General features: G+C 36.9%; 1 protein-coding gene across 3 annotated transcripts in view; it reads left to right on the top strand.

The window, feature by feature from the left end:
* The window catches only part of SNX14 (sorting nexin 14), a 60,200-nt gene that overhangs the window by 28,388 nt on the left and 7,791 nt on the right, over window positions 1-24,021 (top strand). For 2 of the 3 annotated variants that reach the window (XM_085299225.1, XM_085299226.1), the window contains exons 15-23: window positions 627-685; window positions 4,825-4,851; window positions 9,061-9,193; window positions 12,545-12,746; window positions 13,647-13,730; window positions 13,867-13,967; window positions 14,274-14,385; window positions 16,437-16,477; window positions 16,610-16,729. In XM_085299225.1, the coding sequence (XP_085155351.1) occupies window positions 627-685; window positions 4,825-4,851; window positions 9,061-9,193; window positions 12,545-12,746; window positions 13,647-13,730; window positions 13,867-13,967; window positions 14,274-14,385; window positions 16,437-16,477; window positions 16,610-16,729 (879 nt within the window). The remainder of the gene's footprint in view (window positions 1-626; window positions 686-4,824; window positions 4,852-9,060; window positions 9,194-12,544; window positions 12,747-13,646; window positions 13,731-13,866; window positions 13,968-14,273; window positions 14,386-16,436; window positions 16,478-16,609; window positions 16,730-24,021) is intronic. The other variant, XM_085299227.1, reaches the window with a different exon arrangement.

The raw sequence follows: 24,021 nt of genomic DNA, 5'->3' as shown, positions 1-24,021 counted from the left end.
ATCTGTTTTCAGGAAGGTCATTCAAAGTAATTTGTTAGGCAAACAGTGATTAGTGTTTTATGATTAGTGGAGCAAACTGAGTTCTGAAAGTAAGTTAAAAAATTCCCAATGCCAAGCAGACAGCTGCCTAAAGCTTTCCCATAGGAAAACATTTAAGCTCAGGGTGGGTMTGAATTCTTGTCCCCTTCAGAGTTCATGTATATAAATCAGGCAGCAAATCAAGTTCCCCACACTTACTTAAGCCAGAATATATTGACCTGTCCTAGGAGTGCTAACCTTCATAAAGTGCTTCTACAGGAGATAGTATTGCTGATCACCTTTTCAATAATAGTATAATGCTTCAGACACATGATATTTAAGAAGGAAGAGGCATGGCTTATGGGGCTTAATTTTAATTTTATTTCTGTTTTGATGTAAAGTAACTATTTCCTGGGAGCTGGTCCTGGGAACATGTATTGTAACCTTGGTATGTTGTTTTCCAGATGAATAACCTAACTGCCAGGTTAAAGTCAGCTTGCCTTTCACTTCTGCTCTTGTTTCATGAATTTTGTAATGTTGTTGCATAGTGACCCTTACCTCAGTACACTAATGTTTTCTTTGATATTTTCTCTTGTGTCTACTTGTAGTACTTTAGGCACCTTTTAAGAGGAGCAGAGTCACCAACACGCAATTCAAAATTTAACAGGTATGTTTGGCAGAATCTTTTAAGTTTTTTCTCTTTGCCTTTTGGTTCAAAGCTTCAAAATATTAAGCTATAGGTGTTTTGTTGTTGCCTGATATTAATTTTACTTTTTTAGCTGTGCTTTTAAACAGACAAATTACTTGCTGCAGGACGAAGCAGTGTTACGGAAGACGGTGTTTATAGAACACTTCACTTTGAAGTGTTTTACATAAAAGAATTTAAAATGTGATTCAGACCTCAACATTTAAGAAAGAGGAAGGGGAAAATAAATGTACAGTGACAACAAAAGAAGATAACATGGAAATAAAATGGTGATTGCTAGTTACTGTAAATATGAACATCATATTGTTGGTACCAAGCTGGGTCACCTTGGATTAAAAGTCTTACAGGGGTGGCTATAGTGTCCAACCTAGTTCGTTTGCTCGTGATATGACTTGTTGTTAGGACAAGAAGGATTTGCCTTTTCTCCTAGGTCAAATGTGTTTTCTCTTCCCCAACTCTCCCTATTCACTGCAGAGGTGTAGTGTTAGAAGCATCGTGTGTTGGTTTGGGCTGTATGTTTACAGACCACCTTCAGGCTTTTAGGGCCTGCAGAGAAGGAAAAGACCAAATATCTCATGTGAAGTGGAGAACAGGAGCAAATTTCAAGGTCTGCAAGCTAAACTGTTCATGCAGCTGATGCTGGGAAAATGATGCAGCTTTGTATCATTTGCAAAAAAAGACGGTTTGCAATTTTTGCTCTGTTTAAATTAACAGAGCGGGAGATAGAAAAAGATTTCCTCTTCCTTCTCCATCCTGTGCCCTGGCAAGCAACAAGTTTCCTGCAACTGGAATATCAAATGCTGTCTTTATTGTTCCTTGTTACTACTCCTAGCCATTGGACTGTTCRTGGTGGCCACAGTAGGTGCCTTGTCTTTGAAGAGCGAGTTTCTCCTAGAACTCTTCGGAGACTAGAGCTGTGTCAGAATGGACCTGTCCTCATGTCAACCAGTAAAACAGATCTATCAGGTCCCTTGTTTCATTCCAGTGAAAGCTGGACCCCCTTGGATCTCATGGAGGATATCTGTTATGTAACTACTGAGCCTCTTAATTATTAGAGCTCACTGAAAAACTGAACAGTACTCAATTTGATTTTGGTGACTCCTGGATGGTTGGATGTCTTGTGTGCCCCAGCTAGTCATCCCAGTATCTTTGATCTTAAGGAAGATGGGAGATCTTCCTCTGCAGGGCTGGGGAGAGGTCTCTGTTTCCYGTTTTTTTTTCTTCTTTTCTTTCTTTTTTAAATGTGAGATGACTCGGTCGTAGAATAGCCTGACTCTGAATTGCTTATGTTCTACTCAAAAGAAAGAAAATCATAATGAGTTGTTTAGTTTGGATAGGCTTTTTTTCTGTGCATGAAACAAGATCCACAATACTGTAGAAAATACTAGTTTTGTCATTTCAGGTTATCTTTTAGAGGAAGAAGAGCAGCTTATCAAATTTTTCTACTTTTAGTTAAGAAATACCTAGTAGCACCTTTGACTCAGTCTATTATGAGGGTGATCCCTCAYTGTAGTGTGTGATCCCTCTCACCTCTGCGAATGTTCTTGAAAAACTTTACACGGTTCTCTCCAACAGATCCATCTGTGACACCTATACATAGACCTCGTAGCTCTCATAGATCTAAGACTCAAGCTGTGGAGTAGCTCTTGACTTGGTGCTGACAAACTCTATTCCTTAGCAAAGAGGCATGGAAGGCAGCTAGGCCAACTGCAGTTCTTCTCTATACGATATTCCACTGGGGACAGTAAACTTAAAATACACTCAAGCTTCTGTTGAAGATGGCTACAGGGTTTCATCTAGACCTGTATATCTTGTATCTTTCCTAAAAAGCTTCATGTAAAGGATGGAGGTATTGTGTTATGTGCATTTTAAATCTTGGCCTTCCAGTTAAATAATGAAACCATTTAGGTCACCTCCTTACTGCTTTGCTTTTCAAGTAAAACGAATGGAATTAAAAGCAGTCTCTACCTCGAGATTTTGCAATAGATCTCTGGTTACAAAATAACTGAAAGTGATGCRTTTGGGAACTGTTACAACACATTCCTCTGGAGTTCAAGCAGCATCCTCAGCATTACTGAAAATGTATCTGTTTTACATTTTAGCATGATTTGAATGCCTGAGTAGGTACAACAGTTTACAATATGACATACTGTATGTGTCTGAAGTGGTGCCTCAGTGAATATTGTTGTGAAACAGAGGGCCTATCTGAAAATAGTTGGCTTACAGCTTTTGAGTTTCCTTCTCTAAAATGTGCTATGGACAGTCACTGCCAGAAAAATAAGAGATTACTTACAGAATTATTCCAGATGTTATCCATACGCACATACCTCATTTTGCCTTCTCTCCCCTCTTCTGGCATTAGTTCCAGCTGAGAGAAATTACAGGCAAGGAGATCAGCTTTGTCTTCTGTATCTTTGATTTGATGCTTTGCTTGGGTACTGTGTGTGTACTGCATGGATGCTGCTGATTAAAAAGTCTGTGAGATCAAGTAGTAGACATGAAGCCCTAGTGGAACATATGTGGGCAGTGTGTTGAAAGATTTCACTTCTTGTAAGGCCAGAAGCTCATTTTTATGAAGCATTTTCCAGAGAATGCCATGAGCAGGTAGAAAGAGTTGTCTGTCAGTGTTTAATTTCTGTTTYGAATCACTTTCTATTAAATGTACAAAACACTTAATTTTTGGTGTACAAATCAGACAAATACTGTGCTGTGCAAACTACTGAGATAATAGATGAGAAGTTCCAAGTATTTTTGGAGTCTTAGGACATTTTTGTTGTGATTTCTTGATAACTGAGCAGTGGTTGTCAACAGTTTAACTCTGTAATTGGTATTTTCACCTCATATTTAATGGATGTGACCAATTAAAACTTCTGTTTGAAGTTCTAATTCTGGTGACTTCAAATTTGGGCACATGGAAAAGAGGACAATAATTTTCTTTCTCTCTCATATCTTTATAATATATTTTTTAAAGGCATGCTGTGTTTTGAGCCTAATGGGAGAGAAAAAAAGAATTATATGATATAATTCTCTAGATTTCTAGATATACCTGCCTTGCTTTTCTACACAGCATGATCACATATAGAAATAGAAGCATTTTAATTTCTTATCTTTCAAAGTGCAATAATTTTAAACCATTTTTCAAGTGATGGCCCAAGGAGAAGGAGATATTAACAAATTGAGGGAGTGATTAGGGATAAAATCCACAGAATTAAAAGTCTCTAAGCAATTTTGTGCAATGTAATTGCTTTCGTTTGTCAGCATCAGTTTCCATCTGCTGGGTTATGTTTCCAGTTTTGCAGTTAACGTAACTGTAGAAGGTACCTTAGATGCCTTAGAATCGGTTCCTATTCTAAAATAAAATCTGAAATTTGAGAACTTAAATCTCATAAGCTATATGGTGTATCAGTTTGTCCAGAGTTCAGTACCTCCTGTGAACTGAAGACAAATCATATGCATGGTGACTGCATTTATGTTAGTACATTTGAACGTTTCTATCAATTACTGATTGATGGCTGAGGTATTGGTTCTATGACTCAAGTTATGCAGAATGTCAAAAATAGATGAACGTTCTTATTATGTGAATCTTCTTTTCCTTTAAAGAGACCTTTAAATTCTGAGTTTATAGTAGTGTTTTTTTTTACTATATCTAATATAGGGGTTTTTGCTGTATAAAATAAGTCGACAGCCTTTTCTTCATATTGACCAAATGAAATAGACTTCCACATGACTTTTGAACACAGATTATAGAAAAAGTTTGCTACCAACTTAGCTTAGCTTTAGAAATGTAAAACATTTTCATTAAACTGGTAGCTGCTTGTGCTTGAATGTCAGTGAACACTTTTAAAGTTTTAATGACTGAAGTTTTTAATCTAAAGGTGATTACGCCAACCAAATGTGCAGGCACTGGTGGTTTTAGTAACTCTGGGATATTAGTTTTCTAAGATTTTAGCTTAGAAACTTTTAATTGTACTGAGTTTTTGATTAATCTATAGTGATGGTTGTAGGTTATTCAGTTTTGTGTGGGATAGGTCTTTCAGGTTTGGGATATTTTTGTTATTTTCCCGTGCGCTCTGAGGTAATTCATATGCCTGTTGTTGCAGAAGTAGCCTGAGTTTGGATGACTTTCGGTAAGTCAATCTAACACTCAATAAATGTTGTCTACTAGCTAGACTGCATCTATCATGCCTACATCACACAGCTTTTATAACAGTAGTTATCTGGTTATTTTATTTTTAAGAAAATGTAAATGTCTTCTCTGGACTAAACGGTACTTCTTCCCAAAATAAGCTTACTCATCATGTCTTCACAAGTGTTTAGAAATTGCATGATTACTAATTTTCACAAGTTTGCAATATATTAATATTCTTTGCTGTTAACTATTTGTCCAGTATTAGTTTTGAAATACATCTGCGTAACTTGAAGCATTCTTTGCGTGTGCATGCTAGCTACTCTGTATTAGTTTTCCAAAATTTTATTTACTCTATCACATTTCCGGATTTGAGGTTTCTTCCACTTAGCTGCTTGTTTTATCTTGCATAGCTGTGTCTAATATGACCATTGTTTTTCATCGCATGCAAATATAGCTGTTYTATGAATACTGTAAGGTTTAAAGTCAAACACTCAAAAACAGGAAAATAGGAATTTCTCAAATTAGTTCTCTGTGTAGTCTTGCAACTGTTGTAGGTTGTTCTTTTCCTCTGCCCTATTTCTCTCCCCACCTCCCTTCCTCCCTCCCCCACCATTCATGCTCTGGATAGTCTGTGATCACTCTGTGATCACTTAATCACTTATTAATACCTTAGTAGCTRTTCAGTGGTTTGTTTTCTCATTATTTGTGCCATATTAAATACACAGTATCCAAACTCAATAAAACAATGTTTTCATCTGGATTGTTCCTTAAAATTTGTCAGTAGAGCATCAAACATGACTCTACCATTCTTGACTTTTGAGGAAAAATTATCATCTCCATGTTGCAGATTCAAGATACAAAGAAACTTTGTTTTACATTTCAATTTAGTGTATTGAATTATAGCTTGATGGAGCTTTAAGCAGTAAACAACATTTGAAATATAAGTGCAGTTTATTGATTTTAGATGCAGCCATATGAGCTTACCAGTTCTCCTCATTGTGTGTAGGGGTTCCAAGTCAGCCTAAAGAAAATGGTGCTGTAATTTCACATGCTTGTAAAAATCTAGCTTGCCTGATGATACATACATCTTGTGAACAGCTGCAAGGGGAGAAGAGAGCAGAAATACCAGACAACAGCTTCTTCAACTGCATAATCCTGATTGATCACTGGAGAAAGTCTGTTCTGTGCACTGAGCAAGGCAGGGATCCTGTGGTAAAATTATTTTGCAACCATCCACAGTTAAAACAATACTATAGTGTGCAGTTGCACTAACACAATCTTTGTTCAGCAATTTCTAGCTCTTGAGTGATTGTCGATTGTAATTTTTAACGTTATACCTGATTTCTGAAGCTCAAAAAAAGGAAGGATAACTGAAAAAAATGTATTCCAACCCGTTGTCATCACATCATTCATCAAGAATGTTGGAACCTGTAGGTTCTCCGCACAGAGCCCTGCCAAGAAAGCAACTATAGAATGACAATCTGCTAATGCTGTTATGTGGATCAGCACTAGAGGGGGTGGGAAACTTTTGCCAATGAGTTTCATATATATTTACTGACAGTAGCAGAGTGGTGAGACTTGGAAGATTTGGTTTCTGTTCCAAACTGGCCACCTCCTCTCCTCTAACTTGACCCTTTATCTCCCTGTGCCTTAAACCTGCCATATCCTCATCTTGTCTCTTCCCTCCACCTTTCATCCTAATTCCTGTTTATTTTTTTTTTGTTTTTCTCAGCTTCTTCAGCTTCAATCATCCTGTTGTATATCTGTTTCTGCTAACTTCCCCAAGCTTTTTCCATACTCATCTAAGCTACCTTGTGCTGTATGTGTTTGTTCAAGGATTTCTGCCAGACCAGTCCCATATTCCCTCCATACTTTGTCCTATATGTGTTTATGCCCCTCTTGTTCACCTCTATTCTTGTTCTTAATTTTTCTCTCTCTCCTTGTGAAGATGATATCCTCCTGTATTTGTCACTTTATTCCTGTTCCAGTTTAGTGGTTGCTCTGTATTCTTTAGGTGTGTTCATTGGACCCAAAATTTGAGCAGTCGGGCAGGAGATAGTGGTTCCTAGGTATTAGTTTAGGTCCTGGCTTCATACAGCTCAGTACTGCAGTTATTAGTGAAATTATATTTTGCCTCTAGCTAGAGCATGATCAATACAAAAATTAAGTCTGTGATACTCTCTCAATTCTCTGAGTTTGTACAAATTATTATTTTTTTTTTTTTGAAATATTGAGAATTGTACAAGTTTTCACAGGAATGATGAAAACTTCTGGAGAAGACAAGACAGTGGTCTCGCTTACTAGTCTTCTAGAAAGCTTTCTAGTTTTGTCTGAGCACAGTTCATATTTTGCTAATCCTATGTTTAAGCTCTTGAACAAGATTCAGACAGATACTCAATGTGGAAGAAAGTTCAGTTGATGAAAATGTAGGAAAAGCTGTTTTTAAAAAAAACAAATATTTATACTACAAAGGGTTAGGCAACCATATCTTTTGTTAGCAGAGGTAACAAAGATAGCAAAGACAGATGGTGCCTGTCTCTACTTTGGGCTAATAATGAGTAAGGGATAAAAAAGGAAAAAGATTTGGAAGTACAGTAGATTATTTAGGCAATTTCAGTTATGTGTACAGAGACTGGATAAAATTATAAACAGGACGATTGTTTCCTTTAATGAACCCCTTCCAGCCCCAATTTTGAGTCAGCAGTTGAAAATGTCAGCATGGTTCTATGGGGGATAAAGATCCTTTACCTGCTGGTCCCTGCTGTTCTGTCTTCCTGAGCAGCTAAGCGTAGTAGTTACTATTTTTTTTTTCCAGTTAAAGGAAGAACACTAGAGCTGGGCCTGTTTAGCCTGGGGAAGAGAAGACTGAGGGGGGATCTTACCAATGTGTACAAGTACCTGAAGGGAGGGTGTCAAGGGGACGGGGACAAACTCTTTTCGGCTACCCCGTGTGACAGGACAAGAGGCAATGGGCAGAAATTGAAGCACAGGAAGTTCCGCCTGACCGTGAGGGGGAATTTCTTCCCTGTGAGAGTGACAGAGCACTGGCACAGGTTGCCCAGAGTGCTTGTGGAGTCTCCTTCTCTGGAGATCTTCAAGGCCTGCCTGGATGCAACCCTGTCTTAACATGCTCTAGGTGACCCTGCTGAGCAGGGAGGTTGGACTAGATGATCTCCAGAGGTCCCTTCCAACCTTACTGATTCTGTGATTATGAACCTTTTTTTTTGTTGTTGTTGTTCTCTAAAATACTAATTATCCTTTGGATCATAGTAATCTATTAAGTTTTTCTGTGTTTTTGGTTCTGCAGTTCAATTTATTGATTTTTAACTTCTGTATCAACTGTATGTATTGTATGGATGTAAGCAGTATCAGGTTAATTCTGTATTCAAGAGAAAGCTTTTTCTCTTTTTTTTTTTTTTTTTTTTTCCTGGAATTTGTTCCAGCTTGCATTTCTATGCAAGACATAGACTCCGTGTCAAGTTTTGTGTAAGGACAGAGGAATGCTAAAATTTGTTTTCTCACTAATGAGTGCACTTCTCGCCCAACTTTTTCTTGTTGCTTTTGTATGCTTTATCATARGTTGCTTTTTCTGAATAATACTTTAAAACACTTTCATCTTCAGGCAGATTGACTCTTCAAGCCAAAATTCTTCAGTCACATCTGTTTTCTGTCATGCTCAGTCCTGCTCCTTGCACGTTCCTTTTGTCTGTCCTTAATACTTGCATGTATTTTTCATCATACATGCTTGTAAAATTATGGGATGTTTATGTAAAAAAAAAATACATTTAAATACACCATTTATGATACTTGGCAACMGTGGATAAATGTTTAAATACAAGAGTACATGGAAAGGGAAAGARTGATCTCAATGTGTGTGCCTGTGATAGTTTCTGCTGTCAAAACAACTGTTTTGCATAGTTATTTTTTTTATTCTGTGTCCTGTATTACTGTAATAATAAGAGTGTTAGTGTTAACTCATGATTAAACTTACAGTAAATGCCATATCTCTTCTAAGAATACTCAAGATATTACTGATCAATAAAAGGACAAACAAATTTTCCGTAAAYTATTTTAATTTAAATGGAACTGTAAATATGTCAGCTATTTGTTTATGCAGCTGTTTCTCTTGTCTCAAATTATGTGCAATGACTTACTGAACTGCTATATAAATGCCTTGTACTGTAAACTTTGGCTTCTGTAATCGTAGGACCACGCAGAAAAGAGGAGAATCGTTTGGAATCAGCAGAATAGGCAACAAAATCAAAGGTGTATTCAAGAGTTCTGCAATGGAAGGAGCTATGCTGCCTAACTATAACTTAAATGAAGGAGAAGATGATTTTGTGAGTAAAAGTTTTACTTATATTTTTAAATCTTGATTTTTTTTTTGTTATTTCAATCCTTATTAAGTTTCTGCATGTCTGCTGTCTTATTTCACTGCAGGGATGCTGGGTGCCAGCTTCCAATTAAATCGCCCCATTTTCCCTGTGTCCTCCACAACCTCTTAGTTGGTATACCTCTGAGCTTATTGCTTGAGTAGAGAGAACTTCTTAATCCTTAGAAAAGCAGTTTTGTTAGATGTTTCTGTAAGCAATTAATTCATTAATTTTACTCTGTAAAAATTCATGTTGTCTCTTTATAATTCTAGGTGACAAAGTATACATGGGATGTGCCCATTCATCTCATATTTGCCACAATTCCTTAAAAATATAGAGTACTGGAAAATTCACTATGAAGTTGGCGTGCRATGTAGTGTTTTCTCTCAAGATTATGAGCCAGTAGTCCTTTTTCATTTGTCTTGGGTGTATCCTGCAGTTGAAGCTTTTCTTTCCTGCTAAACAACAAAAAATACAGCAAATGGTTGAATTACTGTTTGAGACATTGATTTGAGTCACAGTTGGGGGGCATATGGAAAATGAAGGGGGGRAAAAAGGGGGAGTGAGTAAGAATTTTTTGATTACCATGGGTTTCAGTGTTTCTGCCCATTCAAAAGATTTTTTTTAAGTGATTGAGAAAGTGTTGTACCTATTCCTCACCAAGCACAACATTTAAGTATCTAGCACTTGATAAACTGCTAGCTCATTTTGCACAGCTTGCAAGATAAAAGTTTAAAAATTAGTTTGTAGTATTCATCATGTTCAGAATTAAATTTCAGAAGAGGGTCGGAAAGACTCAGTAACTTTAAACTCTGGATTACTATTTTTTCCCTTCTTAGACTRTGTATAAAATAACTTTTTCTTTAAATTTTCATACAAGTCATATCTTTAAGTGAGCAGAACAGTTGCAATTAATTTATTGGAGGATTAAGCTCCTCCTCTCTCTTAGGAGATCAGATAAGAAAAATGAGTTGTTTTCTTGGCATTGCTTTTAGATTCTACTAGCCAATGGGAGAGGAAGTACAATTCCCAATTTAAACAGAGGATATAATACAAAATTTTGTTACCTCTTTTCTCTGGAAAGGGGGCTTAGGCAGTCTCTGTTATTTCCTTCCCTCTCACCAATGCTCCGCCTCTAAACTTTCAAATGTATTTGTTTAATTTGGTTTATATCAGCCAAATATTAGAGGCTTCAGAGTTTTGGAAAGTTTTTTATACTGATGTTGGTGCTAAGGGGAGAGACCCTTTGAAATAACCCAGCTGTGAAACAAAGCTGAAGCATGAGCTTGCATTTTGCTGAAGAATCCACACAAGAGAGAGACTACATGTTTTCCCAGGGAGAGAAGGACTTCAGCCTGAATTTGTATCTTATTTCAGCAGAAACAATATAGCTACTTGTTTCTCTTTTAATTTTTGAAAGTTTGAGCTATCCAAGCAGAGCAGAATTATTTAAAATTTTTCTTAGTTTTTGAAGAGTAACTTTTCAAAATTATGCATCTTACCTTGACATTTTGAATACTAACATAGCAGAAAGGTAGGGTAAAGTATTTACATGTAAATTTACATTTACATTACACATGGATGTATATGAGGCTTACTGAAATMTATTTCTCAATTGTCACATACACTTTACCGTAGCTATTATCTGAATATAAATCTCAGTTCTGTAAATTACAGTGAGAAGAGCTAAGTGCTGATTTTAGCTGCAGTCTGTGTGGCCTGATGACACCTAAGGGTGGTAGCAGAATGATGGACTTCTGTGGAGCTCCAAGTCAGGCTCAACRGTTTGCCCCCTTGTCTGGCATGTGAAATGGCAGAACCTGCCTTCCAGCAGAGTCACGAGATTTTTAGAAGCTGTTGCTGCCAGGCAGCAGACTAGATGAGATTAGATTTAAAAAATTTGACTTTTATAAGGAAATATGCTTTCTTTTTTTCCTAAACTACTTCCTACACTTGTGAAGAAACAAGAACTTTTTTCCCCAGTGTAGATTTAGCTAGAGCTAATCTCAAACTCTTCTTTCTGCTTTACTTCTGTCTCTTATTCAAGCCTAAGACCAACTCCACCCTTCCTTCTCACTGTCCCTCTCTCCTCATTTGTAAAAATGCTCAGGTTACTTTTTTGTTACTATTTGTTCCATGTGRTGAAGATGAGGTTCAAGTTAACTGTTGTTTGGAGAAATAAATAATTTTTCAAGATTAGCTGTTTAAGCATGGATTTTTTTTTCAGTTTAAGTATATAGATAACTTTTGTTTCTGCTCCTAAAAGATTTGTAGAACTTTCCTTGTTGTTCCCTGAGACCTATGAATTCAGTATGCTGTATGGTACTTTGATGATGCATTATCTGTGGGCAGTTTACTCCATTTGTAATACCAGTATTGTAGAAATAAAATATGTGTCAATGTGGCACTGAGAATCTGGTTCAAGATTTAAAGAATTTCTTTAGTGCTCTTATGGCACTRGTTCTGAGGTCTACTTGGATGTGGAATAAATATTACTATATTTTTATGGCATGGAATATGAGTTTATGAGCTCAGTGCATTAGAGCTGCCCTGTGCACAGCCAGCAAGGATTAAATCTACATTGTTCCATAGTGCATCTGTGTTTAGGAGCATGATGCTGCAGCTGGAACTGATGCTTATAATGGCTTTGCTTGAAACTAGCTCTGGGCTGAAGGAATAATTCAGTCCCCATCCTGGCTGTGTTGCATCTTGCAGAGCAAGTCAAATGCATGCTTTTACAATGCCCTGCATTGCACTAGACTGCAGGGACAGGAGACCCGTTAGCTTGGTGCACTGTTGGCTTCTGTCTCGATGTGCTCAGGGAGCTGTTGTGCCTGATCTGGTAAGCTCAYATTTTCAGTCTTGTCCAAGCATGCAGGAATATGCAGTTTAGCTAAATCTATGCTGGACCCAAGGTGACTACCTACAGGAGCCGTTCAGGTAGTCAGGTAGTCTGTGTGGAAGGCAGTCAGTCTCCCACGTGTCTTGCAATACTTTTATCTTTTTTTTCWTTTTTTTTTCATTATGAAGTATCAGATGTGGAAATTGATTGTGCTATATATTTTTTCGCATTTCATTAATAGTTACTAACATCAAATTAATTTTAGATCTAAAACTGGTAATTTTTCCACCTCATTTCTCTATTAAGAAAAAGCTTCCTCTYCCCCCCCCCCTTTTTTTAGTACTCAGTCAGTAATCTTGAGTGCTTATTTCATTTAAAAGACTCAGTTATGTTTCATTATCATAGGTATGATTTACAAAGGTACACTAAATCAATTGAAAATAGAACTATTGATCTCRATGTTTGAATCTTTACAGATTGAGGAAGGCGTTATGGTAATGGAAGATGATTCTCCTGAGGAGGCTGTTAGTACCCCAAATACACCCCGCAACCTTGCTGCATGGAAAATCAGTATCCCATATGTAGATTTTTTTGAAGATCCTTCCTTGGAAAAAAAAGACCGAAAGGAGAGAATTCCTGTATTTTGTATTGATGTAGAGAGAAATGACAGAAGGGCAGGTATGCAATATTGTAGATAAATAAAATAACATTTTAAAATGAGCTCAAAATTCATTCTCCTGTGCTATATTCTGATGGCTTTTTCAGTGTGTTTACCTGCATGTTTTTTCTGATTTAGAAATAATTAATTAAAAATTCTGGAGAAATGTTTGAAATGTATTATTTGCAACTTGAGAGTGACTCCTCAAAATAAATCAGTTCCATTTAGACTTCACACCAAAGCTTGAGAATTTCCCTCTTTCAAAAAAAAATGATCTTGTGACTCATATTAATGAACATTTGGCCTATTTTTTTTCCATCTACTTTGAACAGCATTTTAGTTTCAAATATGTAGTCATGTAAATAATGCTGTTGGTAGTAAATACATTTTAGGTATGTAGTTTGGCCTGCAAAAATTACCTAGTTTGGAATGTTGTTAGTGAACATGGAATATTGGTTTTCTGTAACCTTAAAGTGTACTACTTACACAAATGAAAATGTTTTGGTAATCACGAAACATTTTGGCTTGCAGCTAGTTTATCATGTCTAGATAGCATTACATCCATGTTGAGTGGAAACAATAACATCATCCTAGGTCTGCATAGAATTACATAGTGAAACACTGAGCAGAATGTCTTCAAGGGTTATTTAGTGATATGCTTCAGGAAGACAAATGGTTGGGGTTTAAGCTGATGGTGCAAGGAACTCAAGTATTCAACAAGTAATATTGCTGTAGCTTACTGGTTAAATGTTTGAAATGAAAYGTAACATAGTCTTCCCTAATTAATTCTAAGCAACAGACCACTTCATAACTTCAGAATTTACAGATCCACTAAAGGAGACGATAACTTCCTTGCTGATGCCAATTTTTTTTTTAACATATTAACATGTTTTTACTATTGTATTTTTTTTCTCCCTCAGTTGGACATGAACCTGAACACTGGTCTGTCTACAGGAGATACCTTGAATTTTATGTGCTTGAGTCAAAGCTAACAGAATTTCATGGTATGTTCCCCATCTTCTGGAAAGCCACTTTCCTACTGGTTAGACTACCTTTCAGTACTAAGCTGAAATTTAAAATACTGAAAACAGTGTCTGTATTGTTTCCAGAATAATTTAATCTGCTTGATAACTTTATTAGGTACGTTTCCTGATGCTCAGCTTCCTTCAAAGAGAATCATTGGCCCCAAGAATTATGAATTCTTAAAATCCAAGAGGGAGGAGTTTCAAGAATATCTGCAGGTATGAAACAAATTTCTGGAGGTGAGAGCATATTAATAAAACTAATGATACAAAACGAAAAAATGAATGTGTTAAGGGCTTTTTTTGTTTGTTTTCCCAAGTAACTTGAAGGATTATAAAAATGGTTCGTGTGAACAAATAAAACTTTTAAAGTTTCACGTGACTGAAAACTGGTAAATATTTCGCAAATGACAATAACTGTAGTAGCATAATGCTTTGTAAACATCTCTTGTTGCTCTAGAGAAACTACTTTAAAGATTGTTTTTAAAATACTTAAATTTCTCTTTCTTTTCTTGTCCCTCAAAGAAACTTCTGCAACATCCAGAACTAAGTAACAGCCAGCTTTTAGCTGACTTTCTATCTCCTAATGGAGGAGAGACCCAGTTTCTTGATAAAATGTTACCTGATGTGAATCTTGGTAAGTAATATGCTACTGTGTGCGACAAATAGTATGCTATAGATACTGTGGTTGAATGATGGTAGTAATTTGTGGATGGACTCTTGTATAAGGATCTGGATGTGTCAATAATAACTCTACTTCCAGCTGTTAAAACTGTAGCTCAGGGAGGAAGATATGCTGGTACTTTTTCCTCAAAGGAAAAACACATTTTGACATAATGAGGGAAAAAGTAATTAAGTAGTTGCTTTTGAGCCTTTGTATCAACAAACAAGGTGATAGTATTTCTCTACCAAATTTTGTAGAGCAAGAAGATTTATGGCATTGGTACAAATCCAATCTGGATAAGCCAGTTATTTTTTACAGCTGTCTATTTTTTTTAATGATGATTTAAACAGTATCTTAGTGTAATCTACCTTTGGGTCTTAGTTGATTAAAATCTATTTAACTTAATCTGAAAATTGCAATATTTAATATTTTTAGTTTTAACTAGTGTTAGACCTCKTTTAACATAAGCTACTTTACAGAATTTGAGACAAATGCAAAGGGACCTGTTGAGAAAACAGTTGAGAAATTCTTGATCTAATGCCATTCCTGGGGGTGAATCTAAAAAGTGAATTTAGAGTTTGACTGTGAATGTAGGTTTCGCATGACAGTGTACTTCACAACAGTTCTGTTACGATTTAGTTACAGCACTGGTGGCTTTGGCACTGGAGTGGTGCAGGAAAGCCGTTAATGAACGGGGCTATTGCCTTTGTGGTTCTCCTGATTATTGGGTGAATCATGGTGTTAATACGCTAGCAGATTGTTGAATGAGATTTCTGTGGTCATCCTCCAGTTAAAGGGTTTATTTTTGTTGGGGGGGGGGGRAGAAAACTTCCCTGCTGGTGCAACTGTACATTGTTCAAGCCAGCTTATGCGCTAGAGCRTTTAAGGGAAGGCATCTCATGTTTGACACTAGGCAAGAGAGCTGAAGCTTCCATCTCCTCCCATACGTGTCATTTTAGTAAGTTTCAAAATTTCAGGAGAGTTTTTGTGAGAAGGAGCAATTTTACTATAATTTGATCATTCCTGTATACACACTTTCCTATGTAAGTTCCAAATTTAGTGTTTACATGTAAATAGAAAAAAAATTTTAACTGTAGTGGTTAAAACGAAACTAAACCTKAACACTCTTACTCTTCAGCATTCAGAGTTACTATGTCATATTTTGGTAGCCTGATCAATACAGAAGAGCTGCTTTCCAGGACCACAACTGTAGCTTGTCCAATTTATAAGTCTTTACTCACCAATATTTTCAAGACTGCATCATTCCTGAGTCTCTCCAGACTAGCTGACCTTACTGGGGCAAGAGGAGAATCTGAATGTGGTTGCTTCTGTGGTAAATATTTATGAAGGATGAGGAAATTGGACATTGAGCAAACTGTGCCTATGTTAATACCTATAATTGAAAACAATCCTTACCTTGGGTAACAATACATTTAAGYGTATTACTCTGCTTACATCGCCTTTGGTAACTTGTCTCGCTCTCCTTAAGACGCCTCTCAGAACATCTTAACTAACCACCATTCCATCCAGTTGTACAAATGGAGATACAGCTATTATCTGTAAGCCTGTAGAAAAATAACAAACGCTCTAGGTCTACCTTTTTTTTTTTTTTTTTTTTTTTAAAGTTCTAAGTACTCAGTTACCTAAAAGCTGAATACGTAGGAAACTTTATTTTCGTAGCTTTATATGTCGATTTTCAGAAGCTACGTTTTTGAAAAAACTCTTGCATTATTGTCAATGAAGTAATAGACAGTAAGCACGCAAGATATGGTAGAGCAGGAAGTCTTTTGTTTATTGTAGCTTAGTAATTTGTCATGATGTGTTGTTGTTATATTAAGAAATGTCAACAAATATTTATGAAGTCATGTACAGAGAGATGATACTTGACCTAAAGAGCTTACAGTCTGAATGGACAAGATAAGATGTAAAAATGGAAGAAAGATGAGAAAGAGTTACTAGCTGTGCTATCTTAAATATCTGGCAGAGATAACAGAAGGCCTTTTTTTGTTGTTGTTTAATTATAGGTAAAATTATAAAATCTGTTCCAGGAAAGCTGATTAAAGAGGTGAGTAGGTCTTACAGGTTGCCAACTTTTTAACTTCGATGACTACTTTTGCTGGCTAGCCAAAAATTTATTGGGAAACTAAGTTGTGTGGGGGGATTTCTGACAGGTTACTCACTGTGTATCTTATTTCAGAAAGGTCAGCATTTGGAGCCATTCATCATGAACTTTATCAACTCCTGTGAATCTCCCAAGCCTAAACCAAGTAGGCCAGAACTTACCATTCTCAGTCCAACTTCTGAAAACAACAAGAAGGTAGAGTAAATCTTCCTTCTCCACTTTACAGAAGTGGAGAATATTGACCTTAATCTGAAGATGCAAAGAGTAAACTGAAAAAGCCATAAATAGAACAGCTTAACTACTTCTGTGTTATATTTTCACACAAGAGAAAGAATAGACATGCTTTCCCTCTTTGTTGTATACATCTTAGAGTGAATGATTCTTTTTTTTTTTAATTCTGTTTGGATTTGGAGCTGAGGAAATGGAATASAGTGCCTGGGAAATACTGAGAAACGAGGAGGGAGAGCAAAGAAGTATAATGAGGAATGTTTTAATACCGTACAACAACTTCCTTTCTGAAAAACTTCAGTGTCTAAAAGGGTTTTCAAAGGGCTACAAGCCATAATTGTCAAAATGATGGTACCTATTTATCTGCCTTGAATGAAATGTTTGTGTACAGTTCATGGATGCATGTTTTATGTAGTAAGTTTTCACTACAGTTGAGCTCTCTGACGTTTTTACTGTTAAAGGCCTGTGCTTCCATTTTGACCTTTTACCTTGTTTTAAGGAAAGGTAATTTCCTTTTTTATCTTATTTGTGGCTAGAGCTTGCTAAATTTATTGGAAAGGCTTCCATTAGCTTCAGGGGCTTTAACAACAGACTGATCTTTAAATTTGTGTTAGACTGCTTTAGATCATTAATGTCTATGGAATTTGGAGGAACGTTAATGTTCCTGGACTAGGATTTTGGAGATCCAAGTTCCTTTTGTTTCCCTGTTAGAGTTGGCATGATTTTGAACAGATGATTTAAGCTGCGTATGCTTGGTGTATAATACTTCATGAAAGAACACTCAGTATGATGCACTTTCCTACTATGTCATTTGCTTTGGGAAGAGGAGCTGAAAGTGGACTAAGTCAGCTAGTACACTTCAATCTGAGAAAGTGATAAATCAGGGATATGTATGATCACAGTCTAAAGATTAGTGCATAGCATGAGGACAAGGAGATAAGGATATTTTCCTGTGTCTTCTGATGCAAGAATTGAGGGTCACTAAATGAAGCGGGTAGGAGCCAGGTTCATTCGTGCAGTTGGTTAATAGATCTGTGGACCTCCTTGCGAGAAGATGATGTGAATACTAGATGTTTAAACAACTGTAAGGTGAGACTATACAAATTCACAAAAAAGAACTATATTCAGAGTGAATAACTGTGAAGAAACTGCATCCAGCTCTTGAATATTTTTTGAGCTGAAAGTAGCTGGAGACTGGACAAGTACTAGTGGAAAGTGTCTCATGTACTCACTCTCTTCTTGCTCTTACCCCAGCACCCATTTATAGTTCTTSTTGTTGATGGGCTATTGAAAAAATGGACCTTTGTCTCCACCTCTACGTTTTTTACAGTATGAAGACATTTACAAAATTTGCACCTGTAGAACTTTTATGCTGATTGAATACAATGGCAGTTAGAAATAATAATTAGATGAGATTTCATGTTCTAAAGCTGAAGTGTAAATCACTGCAGCCAATATTGTAGTGTTATTTACCTGTGTGTGCATACACGCTTGCGTGTGTGTGCACACACAAAATTAATAGACTTCAAGTCCTTTCTTACCTTGATTTTTCCAAGGTTGAGATACTCTGCTATAGCTGTCTATTGAATGGAGTATAAGTGTATCAGCAGTTTTAAAAATCAGATACAGAGTTTTTGACTTGAGCTAGAAACAGTACATGCATAATTCTTCAGATTTTTTTAATAAAACAGTAGACAGCTACAGCATAKTATGAACAATCAGTTAATTTTCTACTATACTTAAAATCTCCTGAGAAGTACTAACGTTAGTAGTTTAATACATTTAACATACTTTAGAAAATGTTTGAGCAGCAAGCTTTGCACTTTGAAGAGTTCCTATGAAAACACAGGTCTTTGTTTGCTTGAAGGACTTTTTTTAAAAAAMGAACAAAAATAATTGTTTAAAGTGATACTCAAAACCATTTTGGATTTGTAAAAGGTTTAAAAAAATTGCTCCATTAAAATACAAACTCATTCTCTGAAGTGCCAATATATTGTGCTCATAAAAGAACATGAGCAGAAGTTCCAGCTCTGAAATGCASTCTTGTCAATTCTTTTCATCCTTGATGATCGCAGGAAAGAAAACAGCTATCCACATTGCAGTTTTCACTTTGGAATTCTGAGGTTATTTTAGACTAAACTTAGATCTTTATTGGCTTGGCTTATGTTTTCTACACTTGATTTTAATAAGCGATATTGTGGTGGAAACTCCTAATAACCATCGACTGACTCACTRTGCATGTATGCACTCCAGTGGAGACAGGGATTTGCACAATCTGAATCAGACATGTTACCAGCAATGTTGATTACCAGCAATGTCTAGTACATAACCTGTAGTATGTGCTTATGTCATGCAGATGTTTTTGTGCAGAGGGAGTAAAAAGATGAGGCTAGCTCTAGCTCATCTATACCTTCTGACTGCCTATTGCAGGAGTTGAAGTTTGCTATTTTTCTAAGCAACTTTATTCCAGTTACATGGTTTATGAATACCTTATTGTTTCTATGTGTATTTCAGATTTTCTTAAAAAGAATCTGTTTTTCTTTTGGGACTTATTTGGAACTTATTTCCATATTTGCAAGAAAAACTTCAGCCTTTAGTATACCTCCAACAGAACTATGATTGTTATTTAATGGTGGATGCTCAAGACACTTTGATGCAGGACAGTGCTATAATCAGATACTCAGTATTCTTAGATCTGTTTATGCTCAAATTGCACTACAAATTTTGACCAGCAGAGGTACATAGTACAAGGCATTGATATGCTAACTGCTGTCTCATGAAGTTGCTATTTATCAGTTTAGCCAGAGCCTGCATGCTCTCACAACCACAGTAATTGGTTAGGTTTAATGCAGGGTTAGGTTTAGCTCAGTTGGTTAGAGTGCAGTGGTAATAATGCCAAGGTCACAGGTTTGATCCCTGTGCAGGCCACTCATTTGAGGGTTGGACTATATGATCTCCAGAGGCCCCTTCCAACCTTACCGATTCTATGATTCTCCACTGATATCACAGAAGCTGCATTTCATCCTACCAATCAGTCAATGTTTGTCCTAAAAAAGCCACAACTTGTTTGGGAGCAGGTTTAGCTCAGTTGRTTAGAGCGTGGTGCTGCTAATGCCAAGGTTGTGGGTTCAATCCCCATTCAGGCTAYRCTGAGGGTTGGACTAGATGATCTCCAGAGGTCCCTTCCAACCTTGCCATTCTATGAACCAGAGACCTGATGTCCCAAGTTATGCTGTGTTTTGCCCTCTGTTGAGTCTTCCCATGCACATCATGAAATTCAGCCTTCTCGCTGATCTGTTGGGGTGTTTGTACCTCCTTTGGAAGCCAATTTTCTCTTTCCTAAGTCAGGCCATACTTGGGAAAAGCTTTGTGCCATGTGCCTGCACATCATCCTGTTCAGACTTTGTCACTCCTTGGATTTGGTTTGTAACCCATGCTAGTTTCATCTGTCTTACTATTTCAGTTCAGATCAAGGGTGCATTTTGGAAGCAAATCTCCTGATCATCTCCACTTACCTCTTGATTCATATCAGAGAGTTGTCTTGTGGCTTGTGAACTGAGTTTCCTTCAGATGAAACTGAAATGGAAAGAGCTCTCTAGGAATGCAGCCACTAAGGGGTGTTCAGTCGAAAGGACCAGATCAAAGCTAAACTGAGGTAACCCTCTRCCCCCTCCTCCTCCCAAAACGTGAGGGGAGAATCAAGTAGCATAGACTTTAGGTCCTCAGTCTGCAGCTTCATTCCTGTTGTGCCACATTACTTATGAGTGAATGTATCAGAGTTGTCTGCCTAGTCACCCATTCCCAATAGAAGTTGGTGATCGAGATATGTGCAAAATTTTTGTACCAATAATGACATTGTGTGTATTACCTGTATGGAACCAGTGAATGTATATGACAGGCAGTGCCTCTCTCCCCTCCCTCCCCCCCCCCCCAAAAAAAAAAGAGGAGGTTGCAGCACAACTGTTCTTTGTAGATGCTGAAAAAGCAGGCAAGGCAGGGCACTGATATGCTGGCTGCTTTCTGTGTAAGTGCCCATCTCTGAGAAGAGCATGTAATCTCATAGCAAAAATGTTGTTGACCACAGAATTTTTGTCAAATGCTGGAGTTGGACTTTCAGGTGATACTTGTATTGCCACTTGTAATCCAATAAACAAAATTAGATGCAGATCTGTTTATTCCAGTATCAACATGCTGGAATTTGTTAAGAGTACTTAGTGCTCAGTGTACATTCCTGGGCTCCTGTGCTGCCAGCTCTATTGCCATGAACAGAATACACCCAGGCTAGCTCTTCATCAACTGGCTGACTAAAAAATGCCTGAAAATCTGTTGGGGCAGATGAAAGCTCCAAATTTAAGCAGAACTGTGCCTCCTCCTCTGACTGGAGGAATTCTTGCACGCTTCTTCCTTTTGAATATTCTTGGTGTACATTGTAATGTTTGTACATTGTAAACATTGGTGGAAAGACTTTTAGTTACAAAAGCTTAATGAACGTAGATAGCCARTTTCAGTACAGCCAACAACAGCAATTGGATTTTATCCTCTATTACCTTCACAAGATGAAAAGACTTACCAACCTTGCTGGTAAAATACAACCACCACCACCACCCCTAATAGCTTCCTCTTCTAAGGGCAATGACAGAACTTCTGTCTTTTCTCAGCTCTTTCTATTTTGAATATCTGTAAACAGTTAGATAGTCTTAGAACATACTTTTGCCAGATTTGTTAGAACAGTCAGGAGTTTTTGGCTGATGCATACACTGACAAAATATGTGTATAAATGGCTTCCATTGGCTTGCAGTGCCAACCACAATAGGGACTGTTTTTGTACCATCAGCCATGTAGTATTTATTTATGCATAATTACATGGAGGAAAACRCAGTTGCTTTCCTGTATGCTACCTGATGTGGTTCAGGCATTATATGTATGCTTTCTTCTTACCATTCTGGTGTAGTCATCTGTATTTTAGTACAAGTGAGCAGAAAAAGATTTGGAATATCCATGCTTCTGGCTATGGATATTACTCATAATTGTGTTGTTCCTATGCAGTTCATACCTGCCACAGAATGTGAGTGGATTTGTGTGTATGCACTTACTGCAAGTTAAATAACTGTCTTTTCTTCTGTTAGACACTTTCTGTGCAAACAGGTTTATTTTGTTAACTTCTTACATTGAGGTAAAAGAGATGGTCTGTTGTACAACAGTGTTCTTCAGTCTTTTTCTTTGTTTTTGTTTTCTTAATGTTGGTCTTTTTCTTAAGGTTTCTTTTATGTTTCATTAATTTCAAGAGATTGACTTCCATTATTGGCCAGTACCTTTACATAGAATTCCTCCCCCCTTGAAAGCCATTTAAAAAATATTTCAGTTATAGTCACAGTTCCTGTTTACTTTTAAAGAACTTGATATTGATAACATGAGAATTTGTCTTGCTTGTCTTTTTTAGTGTAATTGCAACAGTGAGCGTTAYGTCTCAAATTTTGAAATGAGCAGAAACATATAAAACAAACATCTAAATACATTGGCATTTAAAATTTTAAAACCWTTTAAAAGTAAAACCATGTGCTTATATTTATCTAAATTACTGAGTATAATCTCCACTCTTGTATTATACATCCATTTTTTTTTTCGCTTCACTTTCCTCTAAGCTGAAATACTGGAAAGTACAAAATATTAAATAGAGATCAGATGTCTCRTTGTGTTGTGGCTGCTGCATGCTTCCGACATGCATTGCTAATAACTGCAGAGTACACACTTACACTTTGTACTGTTGTGGTGTGCACTTTATAAAAAGTGTTCAGGCCCAGTAACCTTGGTGTAAATTGATGGACTGTTGCTTTCTGAAATGCCGTGTGCAAGAGAGAAGAAGCTTTCAAAGCGTGACAAAGAACAAGGAATCATTCATTATACTTAAGGTGCAAGACCCATATTTCAAAGATATTCAAATTGCTCCTAGTTTGCAGTGGGAGTTAAAATAACTTCTGGCGATCAAAGTTTTACCCTACAATAGTCATTTTATTTTTTTATATATCACCAGTCAGACTGCTGTTAATGATTTAATTTAAATTGTATGGACTCTGAAACTTTATCTACATCATACCATGGGTTACTTTGAGTTGGCACAGTATCAGTCACCTTTATTGGCTTGTGGGGGTACCTAAAAAATCAGTGACGCTTGTTTAAGTACCAGTGATTCAACTACAATCCTACAATATCCTAGCTTCAGTTCGGAGAGGGTGTGTAGACTTCAGTTTGCACAGCATTCTTTAAACAACATACCAGGCACACTTGCATACAGTAGGCATGATTAATTATCTCTTCTTTTTAGCTGTGTCACTTTAGCTGTGTTTACTGGATACCAGTCGGCAACCAATACATTAACCATATTTGCTCCTTCATGTAATTTATGTCATAGCTTGGTATTGTTTAATCTGATTGAACTTTGTTAAAATAATGCCAGTAATACATTGCTTGCAAAAGGAAGGGCCTAAAGAAGTRCAAGTCAAAACCTGAGTCAAGACAGATTTCCTAGTCCAATTTTTCCTGAGAATTGAGAGCATTCTTTCAGATACTTGCATGATTTACAGCCTGTTGTGATACAGATGTTTTATGGCTTTATCTCTTGGCTTACTTTCAATAGTGTAATTTTCTCTAAGTGTAAGCAAATTACTAGTCATTCTTTGGAACTATATGTAAATTGGGAGTGCTACAGAAAATTCTTATCTGTAGATTAGCTTTCTCAGTCTAGGTAGTACTATAATTACATTGCTTTCATTTCTGGCTCAGGGTTATTTTTTTGTTAGAAGCTTGGCATAAACTCTTAAGTTTTTTTCCATAATAAATATAGAAGTATTTTGCATAAATTCTGTCTGATCCTTAGATGCTTCATTTTGAGGATAATTTAAAATAAACTAATAGCAGTTGCATGGGATTGCTGAATCTGGAGGGTTTCAAGGCTCAGATGACTCCTCCTTTCCAATATTCTGGATGTCATGTCCAGGCATRTGGGGGAGAAGAAGGTGATCAGGAGTAGCCAGCCTGGATTCACCAAGGGGAAAATCCTGCTTAACCAACCTGACAGCCTTCTGTGATGGAATGACTGGCTGGGGAGATGAGGGGAGAGCAGTGGACATTGTGTACCTTGACTTCAGCAAGGCTTTTGACACTGTCTCCTGTAACATCCTCTTAGATAAGCTCAGGAAGTGTGGGATAGATGAGGGGACAGTGAGGTGGATTGAGAAGTGGCTGAAAGGCAGAGCTCAGAG

This window comes from Rhea americana, unplaced genomic scaffold (genome assembly GCF_003343005.1).
Source record: "Rhea americana isolate MKP2758 unplaced genomic scaffold, rheAme1 scaffold_147, whole genome shotgun sequence".
NCBI lineage: Eukaryota > Metazoa > Chordata > Aves > Rheiformes > Rheidae > Rhea > Rhea americana.
The sequence above is the reverse complement of the archived record's forward strand: the minus strand, read 5'-3'. Positions and strand labels throughout refer to the sequence as shown.